Genomic DNA, 18,449 nt, shown 5'->3' with positions numbered 1-18,449 from the left:
ATAGACCTTAATCAAGGTGTTCTCGTGTGAGAACACCCTGATTAAAGTTTGTTCGGCCTCAAATGGTCGAAGCTAAGTCAGATTTGGGTCAGTTTGGTTTAAACTCTTTTAGTAAGTTTTCCCTTCTCTTTGTTTTAATTTTGATTGAGTTGTTAGCATGCTTTGTTGTGACTGTGTGTTATTGTCTGATAATTTTCTTAATTTCTTCCATCTCTGTCAAAGACCTTTTTATTTGGTCGATTGTTTTCTGTGTATGTTCTGAATATATTCTGTGATATACATGTTCGATTAGGATAGTCGTCGCATAAATAATTCATATAGGTTCCCAGTAATTGAACAAAAGTTGTCCGATGCCCTTTGGGTCCCTGTACGTATTGTTTATGTGAACGATTGATTATTACCTGTTGTATTTAGTATAGTCGACTCGATAAACATCGTCGATTGGTTTTCTATAACTAATTGATCAAATGAACTAATAATGTCACATGACAGATCGAACCATGTCACTAACTGAATGCCCGACACTGTTTGAAATGGGTTTGTTTGTATTGCAAAATGATTGAAAAGATTCAGCCCATGGGCAGTTCTGAATTTGAACTTTCAGAAGTTCAAAATGCATAGATGCTGCAATGGGTTTAGGGCAGTAATAATCAGGGTTTAACAGGGGTAGTCTGGGGTTTGAAAAGAACAGAAAAGCTTAGTTTAAATGAGCTGACAAGTAGGGTACTAAATTGGGATTAAACTAATGCCAATGGGGAACAAGACACAAGAGTATGTGGTTTAAAATGAATACTTAAATGAACCCATAACTCTTGAACAAAAGGAATAAGCCAAGCGTGGGGAACAAAGGGCTGGCATCAAAAAGATGCTTAGGCGTGGGATTTAATAGGTATGGGCAGTCTACAAATTGGCAGGATCCAGGCAGCTTGACTGCACTGTTTGTTTGGCTTATAAATAGGCCATTTCAGAACTTAAAAGGGGCTGGAAATTTTAGTCTTGAGGAGAGGTCTTGTGAGTTGAAGAAAACTGAAAAAAACAGAAGGAAATTTCCAGAAATACTGTAATTGAACACTGTCCAAAAACTGCACAAAGAAACCAAGTTGGTTATCCTAACTGGGATTGCTATTTGTTCCATTAAGAGAAGTATGTGTTCTTCTGCTGTGATTGTTACTACACTGAGCTTTCTGTGTACTGTTGGTTTGAGTTTTGACTATCGGAACTGTAGTGGTTATTTGTTGAGCTTTTGGGGTTATTGGGATCACTGGATTGCTATTACATTCAACATTCTGGGCTGTTGTTTCCTGCTCTGTTTTTCTGGGATTGTATGTCCATTGCTCGATCACTTGTTAAGCTTCTCCATTGTGGCTGTTTTGTTTGTTGTTGTGTTGTGTTGTTTACCTGCTACTGTGCTTGCTGTGTACCACTCAGCTGATCATCTTTCTTCTTCTTTTGCTCCTCTATACCAGGTACACAAATATACTACCACTGTAACTTGAAAGGTTTGAGCATGAATGTAAAAGAGAAGATCTGCAGATGCTTATATATGCATAGACTATTATGTTAGGCCTCATATAATGTATAATAGTTTACATTCTTGTTTTGGATACTGGAGATAGTCCTCATGCCTAATAAATGTCAATGTATGGTAGTTGAATGTTAGACTGTGTATATAGGTTGGTGATAAAAGTATGCCCAATGCATTAGGTTGTATCTTAGATTTAGCTTACTGGTGTAGTATAATTCTGTAATGTATGCCAAGCATTAAAATCGTACACTACTAGTTAAGTTCTTTCCCTCCTGATAAACTGCTTCATATAACTGGTAAACCATGTTTTAAGATAAAGAACACAGAGCTTGCAATCTCAACCTCACGAAGGTCGAACCCAGGTCGAAACAGACCAAGTAGGCCCGCATCGTACAAACAATGGCCCAGGTTCGGTCCATCACGCATGGGCTGGATTTGGGCCCTTAATGTTGCTCGGCTGACTGTGTACGTGGTCGTGCTTCTGATTTTGCACAAGCACTCGGAATTCTGTTATAGATAACCTGCAAGCATGTAATTAACTAGGACTATCTACTGTTTTCAATTAGTAGAGACAAGCGCGACAAGAAACGTAGTTACTATAGGATATCCCTTTAAAAACAAGGATGAGACGAGCCTCGACGAACAAAATGAACAAAAGTTGCGGGGCCCTCTATTGTATGTATATATCAAAGTATTTAGAATTCGGGACGTGCCGTTTAGCGAATTTCACGGCCCTCCCAAAATAATAACACGATAGTTTCTTTAGGTGCGTATTTAATAATCTATTTTCTTAAACTTGGGTGTGCATTTCATGCGACCCAAATCCAAATCCCAAAACGTCAAATAAAATATGTTCCGGATTGTGGGTGCATTTCATGTGACGCAGTCCAAAGACATGTTTTTTTAGCGATGTTCACATTCCTAAAAAATAATGATAATAAAGCGGTAAAAGATAAAATTTGCACATGGTTCATAATTGTATTTAAAATCAGATAAATAAGCCGAGTATAACAGTTGAGCGACCGTGCTAGAACCACGGAACTCGGGAATGCCTAACACCTTCTCCCGGGTTAACAGAATTCCTTGTCCGGATTTCTGGTACGCAGACTGTAATATGGAGTCATTCTTTTCCTCGGTTCGGGATTAAAATTGGTGACTTGGGACACCCTAAAACTCCCAAGTGGCGACTCTGAAATAAATAAACCAATCCCGTTTCGATTGTCCTTTAATTGGAAAAAACTCCCTTGTGCCCGCGCGGGTATGTAAAAGGAGGTGTGACAAGTGATATGAGATAAATGGATCCCTAATTTTAACTGTTAGGTGACCAAGGTTCATCATCCAATCATCATTCTCCAATGCTCTGTCTATCTTGCTAATTACCTTGTCTTCTCCCATTTGCCCATTTGTCCAGGTAAAGAACTCCCCTCTCCAAGGGATTTCAGACATCATTGTATCAGAACAAAAGTTTGCAAAATCTTGAATATCTACTTGTGTTATTGCAATATTTGACATTCTATCTTGAGTAGAGATAATAACATTAAAATCTCCCCATAATAGCCATGGTTGATTTATAGTTTGTAAAAGGTTTTTAAGTTTTTGCCACATCTCCTTTCACATCTCTAAGTTGTTATAACCATATACCACAATCATAGCACAACTGACATTAGAGCTACTAATGGTACAAGGAATAAATTGAGTATCTGTTTGTACCACATTCACTTGCCATATATTTCTGTCAACTAATGCCCATATTCTTCCATTAACCGCATGATCATAGTTATGTACTAAGTCCCAATTTTTTGCAATCTTGGGGAAAATAACAGAAGCCTTATGTTATTTAATTTGGGTCTCCACTAAACCTGCTAAGGAAATATGATTGTCTTTTAAGTATTTAGCCAACTCCTTCTGTTTATATCTTTAGTTTGCCCCTCTCACATTCCACATGATGAGTGTCATTTTGAAGGGATTGATATACCACCTCTATCTGGTGGCTGCTTATCCCCTTGACCTCCTGATAGTACTCCAAATGTATTTTGTGTGACAATTGAAAAATTCATACCTTCTACAAATTTTCTAGGAGTTGAAACACCGATTTTTCCTCTTGATACACTATTATCATGCCCTTTAGGCTGTTTTGTGCCCTGGGTAATTTCCAAGGATTTTCAAGCCAGTATGATAGGGACTACATTTTGCACTTTAGGAGCTATTGTATCAGCACATATAACCTTAGAAAGATCAGTTGGCTCAATTAGTTCTTGAGGCTTACTTATATTCTGTGTCACATTTCCTATGCTTCTCCATTCCTTTGATTGCTGGCGAAATTTGCCATTCACTTTCTGAATTTTTTGAGGTTTCCCTTGACCTTCCTCATTGCGTTTGCATACATGCCCAAGCTGAACAAAATTCAGGTTGCCATTCAAACGTCACCGCTTGATGGTACATCTTCCCAGATGGATCCTGTATTTTGACTTCAGTTAGTAATGGCTTTGTTATGTTCACTTCAATCAGCATCCTCGCAAACAAAATTCTCGATTGATTATCTGTACATTAATCAGCAAAAAGTGGCACTCCAATAGCACTTTCCAGTCTGCTCAACGAGTCTTTTCCCCAATACACCATAGGCAAGTTAGGGAAAGAGACCCATAAGCGAATCTCTTTGAGAAATGTTGTATCAAATTTTATGTCAGGAGACCATTTCTTCAGGATTATAGGTCTATTATTGATTTTATAGGGTCCTCCATACAGAATTTCCTTGAGGTCGTCTTCCTCTTTGAATTTGGCGATGAAATAGCCCTTGTCATGCCATAACAGTTCAGAGCATGGGGCTTTTGACCAATTCTAGTTGATGAATCTTTTCATATGATTATACCCTGAAATTTCGCCTATTACTGCAACAATCAGAGAGTGCTTCCACTTATCAACCTCTTTCGCGGTCTCCATGGGATCTAATTGAATAATCACATTACTATCCACAATCGTCGGTGGAATGTAAGATAGAGCAAGGCCGTTTGACGCCATCCGATTTTTAGCAAACAAATTAACCTACGCCAGAGCTACTGGATCTTTGTTAGCCATCGATTTCTGCGGATTTTCATCTACATGTGCATTTAGTTGTGGTTGCACCATAGTCGATACATTCGAAGATGAAACCCCACATTCACTCAATACTTTGTTCATTCCACTATCATTCTTAGGCAATCTACTGTCCAATTCTACTAGATGTGTCAGATAATTATCAGATTGAGAGAAATTACCATTGTCGTTCCTTCCATTTTGTTGATCCACCACTGGAGCTACCAATGGTGCAGCCGCCTGTGTTTTCTGAGAGACTAACTATGTTGTTGGAGATTTGGTTGTTGTTAGCGAACTTCCGAGAACTAGTATTAGTGTCTTCCTTGGCCGTCCTGGTCCATTACCTTTTGCCCTTCGCCATTGACAACCACCGTTCCTGCCAAACGTAACCGCCGCTTGGAGAAACCAGTCAGTGGGGAGAGAATTTTCTAGAGAGAGAATTTTCTAGAGAGAGAATTTTTTAAGAGTGTATCTTATGATTAATTATTCATGTATCTCAACGGCTCAATTGAACACTATGTTATCTTACGAGAGATTTTAGATTAAATCTTGCTATACTCAAACCAACCGACCCCTAAGTCTTAAAAATACGGTAGTAGAAGTTACACAAGTGACAACACTTGTGATACAGTAAACACTCCCCAAGGAACTCTAGTCACTGCACAATGGACTGATTAATTTGGAAAGATATAACTTCTACTTCTGGTAAAGTTTTTCTTGGAAAGAGAAACAATATTGCTGGCGTCTCCCTTTCCATGCAAAACCAATCATTATATTCATTACCATTACTAGAGCCTATATTGATTACACATCAATCTAATCCCCCAATTAATACCCCTTCCAAATTCCACCCATCAAATAACTGAACTTGAGACATTAATGAGGATTAAAGTTATTTGCGATAGTAGAAATTTCTAATTTTTGGAACTTTGCATAAAGAACAGAAATAGTAGCTAATTTGCATTCCATGTATCAACTAATAAATCATACTTCGGGAAATAGCTTGAAATAAGAATTCTCCACAAGAATTCTGTATTACGGTTTTTTTTTTACCAGCTAAGGGTCAATGGCATATAGTTCAAAACTCATCTGATAATAAATCTGTTTTTTTACTTTTCTCCACTTAAACACAAGACTCTTGTCTACAACACATTTACATGTTACATTCGTACCCCTAGACCAAAGCCCGAGGAGACCACGGGCAGTCAATTTCTGTTCCTTAATTTTCTGGTTTGGTTACAACGGGCAAGAATCCAAAAAGGCTACCTTAATCTAATTGCTAGTCATGTATGCAAGGATATTTTCAAAACTACAAAAGTAGAATACATCATACAGAAAGTAGTTGTTGTTTTAAGATTTAGCAACATGTACAAAATCCAAAAACATTGTATTCACTTGCTTCAGTGCCTGTTTCCTTGCCCATCACCAACAGCTTCTGTATCTTGTCAATGGCTTCTGAGGGTGTGATTCTTGGCATCCTTACCAGAATATATACCTACAATTTTTAAAAACAAAATATTGCCTTTAGTTATTATTTGAAATTTCAAGGAGTTGATTGTATAAAACCATTATAGCTAGGATCATAGAAGTCTAAGCTGGTAGATCTTTTATATGGAAAATTTTCATCATAAAGCAATTGTTAGGAAATTTGACACACAATAAAATATCAAAATATTATATGTATCTTTGAAATACCAAAGTACAATCGACACTATTTGAAACATTTAAGATTTTGTGTATATCTTTAAAAGTTAACATACTAACATTTTATAATCTCAGTAAAAAAAAAAAAAATTTGGTTCTATAACAACTTCTGTATTCTAATGAAGAATTAACTCAAATAGCCGCACATCCATATATGCATAATTTATGTATTATATGTGTATAGTTATATATAATAAATATATAATCTATGTATATGGCTAGAAAAAGTAAATAATGAAAAACAACAACATATATATACTCACAATGGAAATGCGTTATAGGTATTGTGCCATTGTTGATGAGTTCAAACTTATAAATATCTCCTACTTGAACACCATTTGCTCGTACGAACTCTCGCCATCCCCTTTTAATTCCAAAGTGATGTCCCATTTGCCCTAGCTGCACTGACCATGATCTCCGTTTTTCATTGACAAGAATCATCTCACAGTGTCTATTCATCAAGCCATTTGATTTCACAAAAGCCAATGGAAGATACTGCTCAAATTTTATCCCAATATATAGATCAATGCCGCGTTATCACATGAAAAAACCTACTATTCCATTAGATAAGGTTTTTATTGAAAGTTGTTCAAATCACTTACCAAAACATGATGTTTGATGGTGTAAGGTTTAATAGTAGATATAAAATGAGGGTTAGCATCAGCAGATGTTGAAGCAGGTACTTGTACTTTTGGAGAAGTCGCGTCCATGGTCTTAATTCTTTTAGCATCCAAATAGTTCTTCTTTACTTCAGGATGGAGGGATGGACTTCCTCTCAAATCTAGTTTTTTAATTGAAACAACAATGTCATAACTGAAACTGAAAAATGAATTTAAAACCAAAAATAGAACATTATGTTGAAGCTGAAAATATCTGTTATTGTTTATTTTGGATCAAGAGTTCTTCCAACATATTTATATTAGAACCAAACTATGAATTCATTTCATCTTAGTTAATTAGTCTAGATATTCAACTAGTGTCGCATTATGTAAATAATTAAACAGTAGAAAACAGGATGAAATTTAAGACAAAGGGATTGAAAGAGAAACTTGCCTTGAAATACAAATACAGGTGTTTCACCATTGGAAATTATCTCAAACATTACGCGATCTCCTTCCTTTAAGCACTTCTCAATGCAGAATTCACGCCATCCACGCCCAAAATAGGTGTTGTTGCTGCTTGTATACAGACTAAATGTCCATGACCTTCGCTCGTTCCTTATAATTATCATACATTTCCTGTTGTTGAGTCTGTTTTTCAGCGCGAATTGTCTTGGAACAGCCTGAAACAGTTTATAATTAATCCACTGCAAATAAACGTATGTATTTGTGTAAGGATCCAGAATATTAAAATATACTAATCACTAATCAGGATCATATAAAGCCCGATATTCCCAGAAAGGAATATAGTTGTGATGTCCCTTCATGGCCGGCCTTTTCAATATGGAGTCGAAGGTGAGGGTTTGTGAGGTAAGGAGTATGTATGTATGTTTTACACCTTCAAATTGTCAAAGAGATAATTGTTCTCATAAGCTATACATACAGGAAAAGAATTCATTTCTTTCCATTCTTTCTCTGTTTTTTTTTCAGCTTGTGAACTTACCACAAAATGTTTTGAAAGGCAATAAGGTCTGATTGTACAAATGAAGTGAGAGTGAGTGAGATGCTTGTCCTTTTCAGCAGCTTCTACATTGGGGAAAGCCTTGTCTGATGCCTTGATGTTGGCCTTTGGTTTTTCTGTTGCATTTGTTAATTACACATAAAATCACTTAAGAAAATAGAAGAAGAAACATTACAATCAGAAATGAAAAATGAAGTTAAGTTATATCAGACAACTAGAAGTGTTTGCTTTGAATATCCAGACCTTCATCTGAGATTCTTTTGGCATCAAAATTGTTCTTCTTTACTTCAGGATGGTGGGATGGATTTCCTCTCAAATCTAGTTTTTAGATTGAAACAACAATGTCATAACTTAAACTGAAAATGAATTTAAACCAAAAATATAACATTCAGTTGAAGCAGAAAAGATCTGTTATTGCTCATTCTGATGGCAAGGAGTGTCCTTTTCTAGATATTTGGACACATCATATTTCTTTTTTTTTGTTTTGGATCAAGAGATCTTCCAATATATATATATATATATATGTTAAACTAGTGTCGCATCATGTAAGTAATTAAACAGTAGAAAACAGGAGAAACTTGCCATGAAATTTAAATATAGGTGTTTCTCCATTGGAAACTATCTCAAACATTACGCGATCTCCTTCCTTTAAGCACTTGTCAGTGCAGAATTCATGCCATCCACGTCCAATGTAGGTATTTCCGTTTGTATGCAGACTACATGTCCATGACCTTAGCTCGTCCCTCATAATTATCGTGCATTTCCTGTTGTTGAGTCTGTTATCTAGTGCAAATTGTCTCGGAATGCGCTGAAATAGTTTATAACCAATTGCAAATAAACAGTCAATATGTATATATATATATACATATGTTGAATATATGTTTTACACCTCCAAATTGTCAAAGAGATAATTGTTCTCATAAGCTTATACATACAGGAAAAGAATTCATTTCTTTTCCTGATTTCTTTGTTTTCTTCTGTGTAACAATCATAGTATTAATGTAGTCGCGAACTTACCAGAAAATACTTTGTAAGGCAATAAGGTTTGATTGTACAAATGAGATGAGAGGGACTGAGATGCATGCCCTTATTAGCAGCTTCTGCATTGGGGAAAGCCTTGCCTGATGTCCTGATGTTAGCCTTTACTTTTTCTGTTGCATTTGTTAATTATACACAATATCACTTAAGAAAATAACGCCACAAAAATAAGCATCATTAGGTTTATGTATAACAAAATTTCCATTACAATTTGCATTATGAATCAAGAAAACAATTTCCATAATATATAACAGAAAGATAAAAAGAAAGTTGAGGAATGTATATCACAAATGAGCCCTAAAGAACTTCACCTTCCAAATCAAATTTCTTGGGAGTCTCCTCCTCTTCATCCTCGTCTTCTTGCATATACGCCGCGTATTCTCTCTCACAACAACTTGAACCAAATATGGAAACATTAAACTCCATATTACCTTCATGTCTAAATACCAACATATCTCCCAATTGCAAATCATGCTCTTCTGCAAACTCTGTCCAACCATCTTCCATTCGACGGCCGTTCACCTTCATCACCCACTTCTTACCACCCCTTCTCAGTATTGCATGTACATTATCATGTCCCTTCAGATACTTTAAGAAACCTACAGGAATTTTCTGCAATACAAAAATATGTATAATTAAAATAGCCATGTCACAAAGTATGATTCACATCTTTTTTTAGGACGGGACCGTAGACTATTACAAGGTCTCGCACATTCCCCTTCCTTCACCTTTATATCATAGATATAGCAGAGTAAAATATAGAAAGATGAAACAATTAAAAGTACATATAATAACTCACAAGGCCATTCTTGAAACCAGGCAGAATTGGTTTGAAAAAATGAGATTTCTTTGGAGGAACTTTTTTCATGGATGTCATTTAAGGAGATGTGGTTAATGTAGAATAACACTACATAGTTGCACAGGAAACTTGAAAATTACTACTTGAGAGAATAAAGAAGGCAGCTTTTCATGTAGGAAGTAGGAACCAAATACCATTGAATAAATTAAGCATTAATTGTCTGCACTCTGCACTTCAATCAGGATATTGACTAACCACAGGAAGCCTCGTTTGGTTTGAAGACAAGTTCTGCCGAAATTAGTATAGTATTGTTTATTGATTGTTTGATATGTTAGTAAATTTTGGGATTGTCAATTTTATTATTTTATGCTGAAATAATTTATCATAAGATTACTATTCCACCAGGTATAAGTTATTCCGATATTATTTTTAATCCTCGGATAACTTATTTTAGGATTAATTGCCAAACAAAAAATAAGACGGTAATTTTTATCCTAGAATTATTTTTACTTATTCATCATACTAAATGACCCCTTAAGGTCACTTCAAAAAGTGTTCAATACGTATATAGTTCAAAACATATATATGAGCCATTTCAAATTACATGATGGTATTTGATCGGCATGAATATATATATATATATATATATATATATATATATATATATATATATATATATATATATATATATATATATTTTAAATTTGTGATATAAAACAGGCCATAAATATTTATGAGCTTATAGATTATCGCATTAAAAATAAAACGAGAAATGAAATTAAATATTTTCTAAATATAAAAAAGTAATACGAAGTATTCATGTTGGACCACTCATATAAATTACGATGGAAGAAACATGCAATAGCTGTCTAATAGTATGTTTGACCAAGCTTTTAAAATCAGCTTAATTATTTTGAGAAGTGCTTTTCTTAAAAGTAATTAATTTGAAAAGTACTTTTGAGCACTAATTAGTGTTTGACCAAGCTTTTAAAAACTATTTTCAATGTATTTTACTCAAAAGTGTTTCTCAAAAAAGTGCTTTTGGAGAAAAACTACTTTTTCTTCTTCTGAAAAATTGCTTCCTTCTCCCCAAATTACATTTTTTCCTTCTAAAAGCTTGGCCAAACACCTCAATTTATATATAAAAAAAATATTTTTGGCCCAAAAAAAAAAACTTGACCAAACAGACTATAAATCACTCAAACAGTCAAACCTACGGTGAAATTTTTTACCATATGAGATATATTTAGTTCATTTGGAAGTATCATTATATTCATAGACGGGGCCAGAATTTGAAATTTATGGGATTAATATTCTAATTCTTTTAAGTTGTTAGGTTCTAAATTAATAATTTATGTATAATTTAATAATTTTATAAGACAAATATAGAGTTAGGATAAAAGTAATTACTGTGCTAAGTCGAACTCCGCCGCTGAGTATATGTACACTTTTATTTCAAGATTATTTATCGTGTATTATGTTTTTGACATAATGAGATGTACAAGTATCGTTATTAGTTCTTGTAAATTTACATTATACATAATTACTTAACACATTTTTGCAAGGTGGTAAACTTTCTACTTCTGGAATGTAATCCTTGGAAAGTGAAACAGCGTTGCTGGCCGTCTTCCCCTCCATGCAAAATTAATCATTACCGATCTACGCTACTAGAGCCTATATTTACACATAACTCTGATCCAAGCCTAGTAGTAACTCTTAACCGGGACATTTACATATATACCCACTTTTTGTGTCACATTTTAATTTATGTTCGCTTTGCAAAAACATTTATAAATATACCCGTTTTTTCGCATAACTTCAGCACACGGGGCTGAAGTAGCAAAGACAATCACGCAAAACTTTAGCATTCTACTAGTCGGACCTGAAGTTTAGCTCTAGAGCTGAAGTTTTTGTTTTGTAACTGGGAAAATTCAGCTCTAGAGCTGAAGTTTTTGTGTTGTAATTTTTGTGTTGTAACTGGGTAACTTCAGCTCTAGAGCTGAAGTTTTTGTCTTTGTAACTGGGGAATCCCACTATCAAGATGTTCTAGTTTTTGATAACTCACCCAACTTTAGTTTACCGTTATTAGATTTTATGTAACCCGATCCATCTTCAGTTCCATCTGCTGTGTACTCTGTTAACTTTCATGTTTTAAATATATCAAGAGCTACGTTTCATAGCAAAAAAAAAACACTCCAAAGAGAAAAGAAAAAGAAGAACAAACTCCACGTGCATGAGAAAGAATGAATTTGAAACTTACTGTTAAAGGCTGGGTTCCTTGTGCAGAAACATTCACGGTATCAAGTAAATTTCCAGCAATGGATGATGGAGTTGTGTTTCTAGACAATGAGGAAACTGGTTTTTAATGTTATAACTAGTAATAGTACCCGCGCGGATGCGCGAACACTAATCATGTCAAATATTTAAGTTATTTGAATTATATGTAAATAATCTTAAAATTACACTTTCTCAGTAAATATAGATAATCATTGGATATTAACTACATGAAAAAATTTAACAATTTCTTCTATTTTTCTTTTTTGATGTCATTCTTGCCGGTGTCATTGAATCCTAAAAATAGTCCGGAAGCAAAATAAACTTATATTTATGGCAAAACAATCAAATGTTGAGACAATGAATGACTCTTTGGATAAGACTTAACTCTTTTACTACTACTTGAACTCTTATTTGGTGTGTTGATATCTCTTAAAAAATATTTCTTTCTTAAAATTTCAGTTCCTAAAACATTATTTTTCAATAATAATTATTTTTATAATAATGTAGTTGAAAATATTATTCTTAATTCAAAACTCATTTTAGTTGGCTATCTAAAAATATAAAAAATTCTTTAGCTAGTGAATTTGTTATTTGTTTTACTCCATTTTAATATTTGACATTAACCATATTAAATATCTGAGTTATTTGAATTATATGTAAATAACCTTAACATTTAGACCTTCTAAATAATTATAGATAATCGTCAGATATTAATTAAGAAATACTACATGAAAAAAGACTAACATTTTCTCAATTCTCATACTGATAATTTTATTTTTGCACTATTCTCATAGGTGTCATTGGAACCTAAAAATAGCCACAAAGTGAAATAATAACTCATATTTATGGCAAAGCACAAAGGTTGACACGATATAAACGATTCTTTGATTACGACGTGACTCTTATACTATGACTTGAACTCTTAGTTGGTATGCTTTTATCTTTCAAAAAATATTTCTATTTTGAAATTTCAATTTTTAAAACGTTATATATATTATAATAATAGATATCTTTATAATGATGCAAGTGAAGATATTATCTTTAATTTAAAATTCACTTTAATCGACTATCTAAAAATTTAAATGATTCTTTGGCCGGATTTATTTCAGTATGACTCCACTTTAAGTTTATCGATATCTCTAGCCCCAAAATTTAAATTTTTAATATCCTATATATACAAAATTTTGTTCTTTGAATCATTAAATGTTAAATTAGTTGATTATTATTATAAAACATTGCATATATTGTCTTAAAATTGTCAATTAGTTTATCTTTCGACACCATACTTGGCTTAACCTCAATGCAAACTACTCAAATTGCATTCCAATTCAAATTCAAATATCATATGAGTTTGTTAGTAATAGTGATTTTTTAAAAATGACACATAATGTAAATTTTAAAAAAAATATTCGAAGATATCCTTATCTTATAATCTATGTATTTGAGTTGAAAAAAAATATTTGAAATCGATGAGATTAACTTTCCAATTTTTTATACTCAGCAAAGATGAAACATAAAAAGAAATTTGCTGTCATCTTTTATTTCTCATTTTTAGATCTTTCTAATATTTTTTTCAATATTTTTTCTTTTATCTTATTTTTATGTCATTATTTCTGTTGTTACAAAAAATTAATTTATTTCACTATAAAAGGATGATTTATAATAAAAATTGTCTACATATGAACTTTAATTATATTTTTAGTCTTTACTTGAAATTATTTCATATTTTTCTTTTGGCTTTATCTAATCAGCTAAATAGGTGCTTACCCAATAACTTAAATTAAAAAATTGAATGATGTGTAATTTATATATAATCCATATATAATATGTGTATAATTGTGTGCTATCGATATATTATCTATAAAAAGTAAACAATAAATATGGCCGAATATTTTGTAAATACTCCATAAGATTTCGTTTTTTGAGTTTATCCATGATATAACTTCTATCATAATAATTTTAAAACTCCCTACTAATGTTCAAAAATATCTTGTCTTGTTATTATCTTTGAATTAAAAAAAGTAATGAGATTTTTTGAAATAATTTGTTTACATTTAAAAAAAAATATTTCACGTCATACTATTTTTTTCTTTATATATACTCTTTGTTACACTTAAAAGTCGCTATAAAACTATCAATTAGAAATCAATTTATCTCTTGTTGAGTTTGAACAAAAAAAAACTTTCACATAATCTAATGATTCAAAACTAATACTCTTCAACGAAAAAAATATTATACCCTTGCAATATTGGCTTGACTACAGCTAAATGAAGGGGTTTCAGCTTATACCGTTCAATTCCTTGAATATGCTAAATTGAAATTAATGATAGCAATTGTATAGCCAAAGTTTTGTTATTTGTTTGATGTTCATTTATGCAAATTGACTCTTCAAAAAAATATTCTTCAAGAAGAAAAAAGAAACAATTTTTTTTTTAATATTGATTGATTTTGTGTTGTTTCTTCCTCCAGCATGTATGTTTACTTTATTATATATGTAAGTAAACTTTTATTTGGTTTTTTAAACTCTTTTTTGTTATTTAGATAAACATAGACGTGTACCCTATATATTATATTTATTTTAAAAGAATTTCATTTTATTCAAATCTAGCTACAGTGTTTCAAAGAACTATACTTATAGGATTTTAAATGTGAAAGAGTTTTATAGTTATAAGGTGTAGTTTTTTTTTTTTGCTAGAGGCAAAGTAGTATTTAAATAATTATAAAAAATAACAAAAGTTCCTGACATGATTGCATATGATCATTAACCGAATTAAATATGATAACATGATAAAAAAAAAGATAGATTTTATTTTTAATTTAAATTCGAATTTTAGAACTTTATTTATAAATTCAAAATTATCTTTTAATTCAAATTCTGTGTATATATATATATATATATATATATATATATATATATATATATATATATATATATATATATATATATATATATGTATATATATATATATATTTAACATAGTCAAATATAGAATAAAGTTACCATATATTATTGATATTTATTAGCTTGCCACTTGGCTTAATCATAATGTCAATTATATATGGTAACTTTCTTGCTTTAATATATATATATGTTTCACGTCATACTAATTTATCTTTATATATACTCTTTGTTACATTTAAAAGTCGTTATACAACTATCAATTAGAAATCAATTTATCTCTTGTTGAGTTTGTACAAAAAAACCTTTCACATAATCTAATGATTCAAAACTAATATTCTTCAACAACAAAAAAAAGATTATACCCTTGCAATATTGACTTGACTACAACTAAATGAAGGGGTTTCAGCTTATACCCTTCAATTCATTGAATGTGCTAAATTAAAATTAATGATATCAATTGTATAACCAAAGTTTTGTTATTTGTTTGACGTCCATTTATGCAAATTGACTCTTCAAACAAATATTCTTCAAGAAGAAAAAAGAAACAACTTTTTTTTTTAATATTGACTGATTTTGTGTTGTTTCTTTCTCCAGCATGTATGTTTACTTTATTATATATGTAAGTAAACTTTTATTTGGTTTTGTAATCTCTTTTTTGTTATTTAAATAAACATAGACGTGTACCATATATATTATATTTATTTTAAAAGAATTTTATTTTATTCAAATCTAGCTACAGTGTTTCAAAGAACTATACTTATAGGATTTTAAATGTGAAAGAGTTTTATAGCTATAAGGAGTAATTTTTTTGTTTTGCTATAGGCAAAGTAGTATTTAAATAATTATAAAAAATAACAAAAGTTCCTGACATGATTGCATATGATCATTAACCGAATTAAATATGATAACATGATAAAAAAAGATAAATTTTATTATTAATTTAAATTCGAATTTTAGACCTTTATCTATAAATTCAAAATTATCTTTTAATTTAAATTCCGTATATATATATATATATATATATATTATATTATATTTGTATTTAACTGAAATAGTCAAATATAGAATAAAGTTACCATATATTATTGATATTTATTAGCTTGCCACTTGGCTTAACCATAATGTCAATTATATATGGTAACTTTCTTACTTTAATATATATATATATATAATAATCCAAATGGAAGTCCTCAATATATTTGCTTTAGCTTCATTAATCAAAGAGAGCAATGTTGAAGTCATCGTGTCACACCCCAACCTTGGGAGGTGTGGCTGGCACCCGATGCCCGAAGGCCCGAGCGAACCAACCATGAGATATGATCCGAAATATAATAACCTGCAGGCAGAAGAGCCCAACACGACATATATATATATATATATATATAAACTAGGCCAACAAGGCTGTAACAACAGTATAACAGCTATCCAGAAGGCCGATAGGGCGATACGAAAAATATATATATACAATGACCGCTAGTCTGCAAGCCTCTAAGAGTGTAAGACAATCTCAACAGGGCGGGACAAAGCCCCCGACATGCCCAAAACCACACATATACATCTGTAATAGTACCTATGGACTCAAAGTCAACAACTCCGAAGAAGTGGAGTGCGAAACCCAACGCTGATCCTGGGGGTCCTACTGAGGAGGCACGCCACTCTGTCTATTCGAACCTGTGGGCATGAACACAACGCATAAAAATGCGTCAGTACGAAATATGTACTGAATATGTAGGGCGACAAGTGTAACATGAAAAATGTAATTAACAAGAGAAGAGACATAGAGATAATTTGTATTCTGAAACTAGCCTCGGTAAGAAACTAAAATTCAACATGGATATAAATGTATGCTCGTGACACCATCGTTCACTATCGCTACTTATAATATATCACATTATATAATAATAAATCCCTCTGTGGGGCTATAATATCCATAACATACCCGGCCATAATAAAGGCTCGGTAGAATCGTACCCGGCCACGTGAAGCTCGGTAATCCCAACTGATCAGTGGTTACACAATATGTGTCATACCCGGCCGTCTATAATGCGGCTCGGTAATGAAAGTAAATACATACATATACTAAATCATAAATTATATAGGTGCAATGCGAAACCAACCTTAAAAGACGTATTCTAAGAAGAGTCGAAGTGGCCTATCATCATTATTCCCCGACTATCATGGTTGTGGCTAAAAATATTTAATTTTCAACTACGAGCCAACAAGTACTAAGAACATGAGAGTTGTGTATTATGAGTACCTTTGAAGTAAACGTTACTTATTCATGATTTATATGAACGTCGAAAAGAGAACGAGTAAAAAGGCTCTAGTTCTTTTTAAGCAAGGAACAAGGAAATCCGAGAATTCATAGATATCCTCTAGAGTAAGCAATCTATGAGAAAAGATCAGGTCTAAGCATCTTTATAAGTTGAAGGTGAAATAACTCGAATCCGACGAGACAATTCGATAAACGTTTATTCGAATTCTAGTCATGCCAAAAGTATAGCGAAAGCCCTACATACCTTGTCGATGGAGTTATATACTGTTTCCAAGACCTCAAAAGCCTTAGGAATGATTTCCTACATAATACAAACCATTCAAAATCAAATTCAAGCTCATAGCTTAAATAATTCTTCATTTAGACATTTACGCGAACAACTTGTGGCCATGAATTTGTAGACTCTTTTGTAGATTAATTTTCCCCCAACACACCACCAAATTTTACTTTACTACATCTCCTCATTGACATGATTCCATACATGTCTTCACATATCCAAACAACACAATAAATCCATATAGAACAGCCCCAACAAAACAGTAGTAAGTAGTACATTCCAAGTATGAACATTTTAATAAGTAGTTCTTAGATGGGGAAAGTTTTATAATTTTATGAGCAAAAAGAAACATGTGGTTTACTAATTTATTAATCTGCACAAGTAAACAAACATAGTTAATGAACGTTTCATGTCTTCAAAGGATGAGTTGTAATAAGACTAATCCTATTATTGGGACTAGAAAACGGATAGATTCAGTTGATAATCTGACGCAGATTAGGTCCCATGTTGCAAGAAACTTTGTTCTTATGGTAGAAGTTTACAAAGATCAAAGAGGAAGTTAAATCATACCTTATGTGACCAGAATTACTCAAAATTCGAAATTACTTCAAGGCGGAGTCTTGCTATGAAAAGTGAAACACCGAAGAATTCACGATTCCGAAGCTACCATGGTGTTCTCCATCTTGAGGATGACTAAATAGTTGTTATGCTTGGCTAGATGGATGGGAGAAGTTTGAGAGGAAATCCCTAGGTTTTTGGTTCTGTTTTGGAGAGGATAAAATGTAGGGGTTCTGTTTTAAAAATTGACTTAAATAAAGAAATTTTGACTAAACCCGACTAGGCACACTGTTCCCGTAATAGTGTGCACCCCTGTACGAAAATATTAATATCTCTCTACTCCAAAGTCGTATTAGCGAACGGTTTATTGTGTTGGAAACTAGACTCATAGACCTTCGATTT

The 18,449-nt window shown here is 32.5% G+C and overlaps 1 protein-coding gene and 1 long non-coding RNA gene across 2 annotated transcripts; both read right to left on the bottom strand.

Moving 5' to 3' along the window:
* Positions 1–4,567: 4,567 nt before the first annotated feature.
* Positions 4,568–9,836, bottom strand: LOC107823331 (B3 domain-containing protein REM14-like). The gene is made up of 9 exons (XM_075252760.1): positions 9,759–9,836; positions 9,271–9,571; positions 7,904–8,037; positions 7,355–7,583; positions 6,904–7,082; positions 6,551–6,796; positions 5,982–6,092; positions 4,942–5,025; positions 4,568–4,858 (listed from the first exon to the last, which is right to left on the bottom strand). The coding sequence occupies exons 1-9, from the start codon at positions 9,834–9,836 to the stop codon at positions 4,568–4,570; spliced, it is 1,653 nt and encodes a 550-aa protein (XP_075108861.1).
* Positions 9,837–16,319: 6,483 nt separating this feature from the next.
* LOC142181104 (uncharacterized) lies at positions 16,320–18,249 on the bottom strand. The gene is made up of 3 exons (XR_012709399.1): positions 18,060–18,249; positions 17,457–17,513; positions 16,320–16,608 (listed from the first exon to the last, which is right to left on the bottom strand). It is a non-coding gene; the product is annotated as an uncharacterized LOC142181104 (long non-coding RNA).
* Positions 18,250–18,449: the final 200 nt, after the last annotated feature.

This window comes from Nicotiana tabacum, chromosome 5 (assembly GCF_000715075.1).
Source record: "Nicotiana tabacum cultivar K326 chromosome 5, ASM71507v2, whole genome shotgun sequence".
Taxonomy (NCBI): domain Eukaryota; kingdom Viridiplantae; phylum Streptophyta; class Magnoliopsida; order Solanales; family Solanaceae; genus Nicotiana; species Nicotiana tabacum.
Note: the sequence above shows the minus strand (reverse complement) of the source record. Positions and strands in the feature narration are given on the sequence as shown.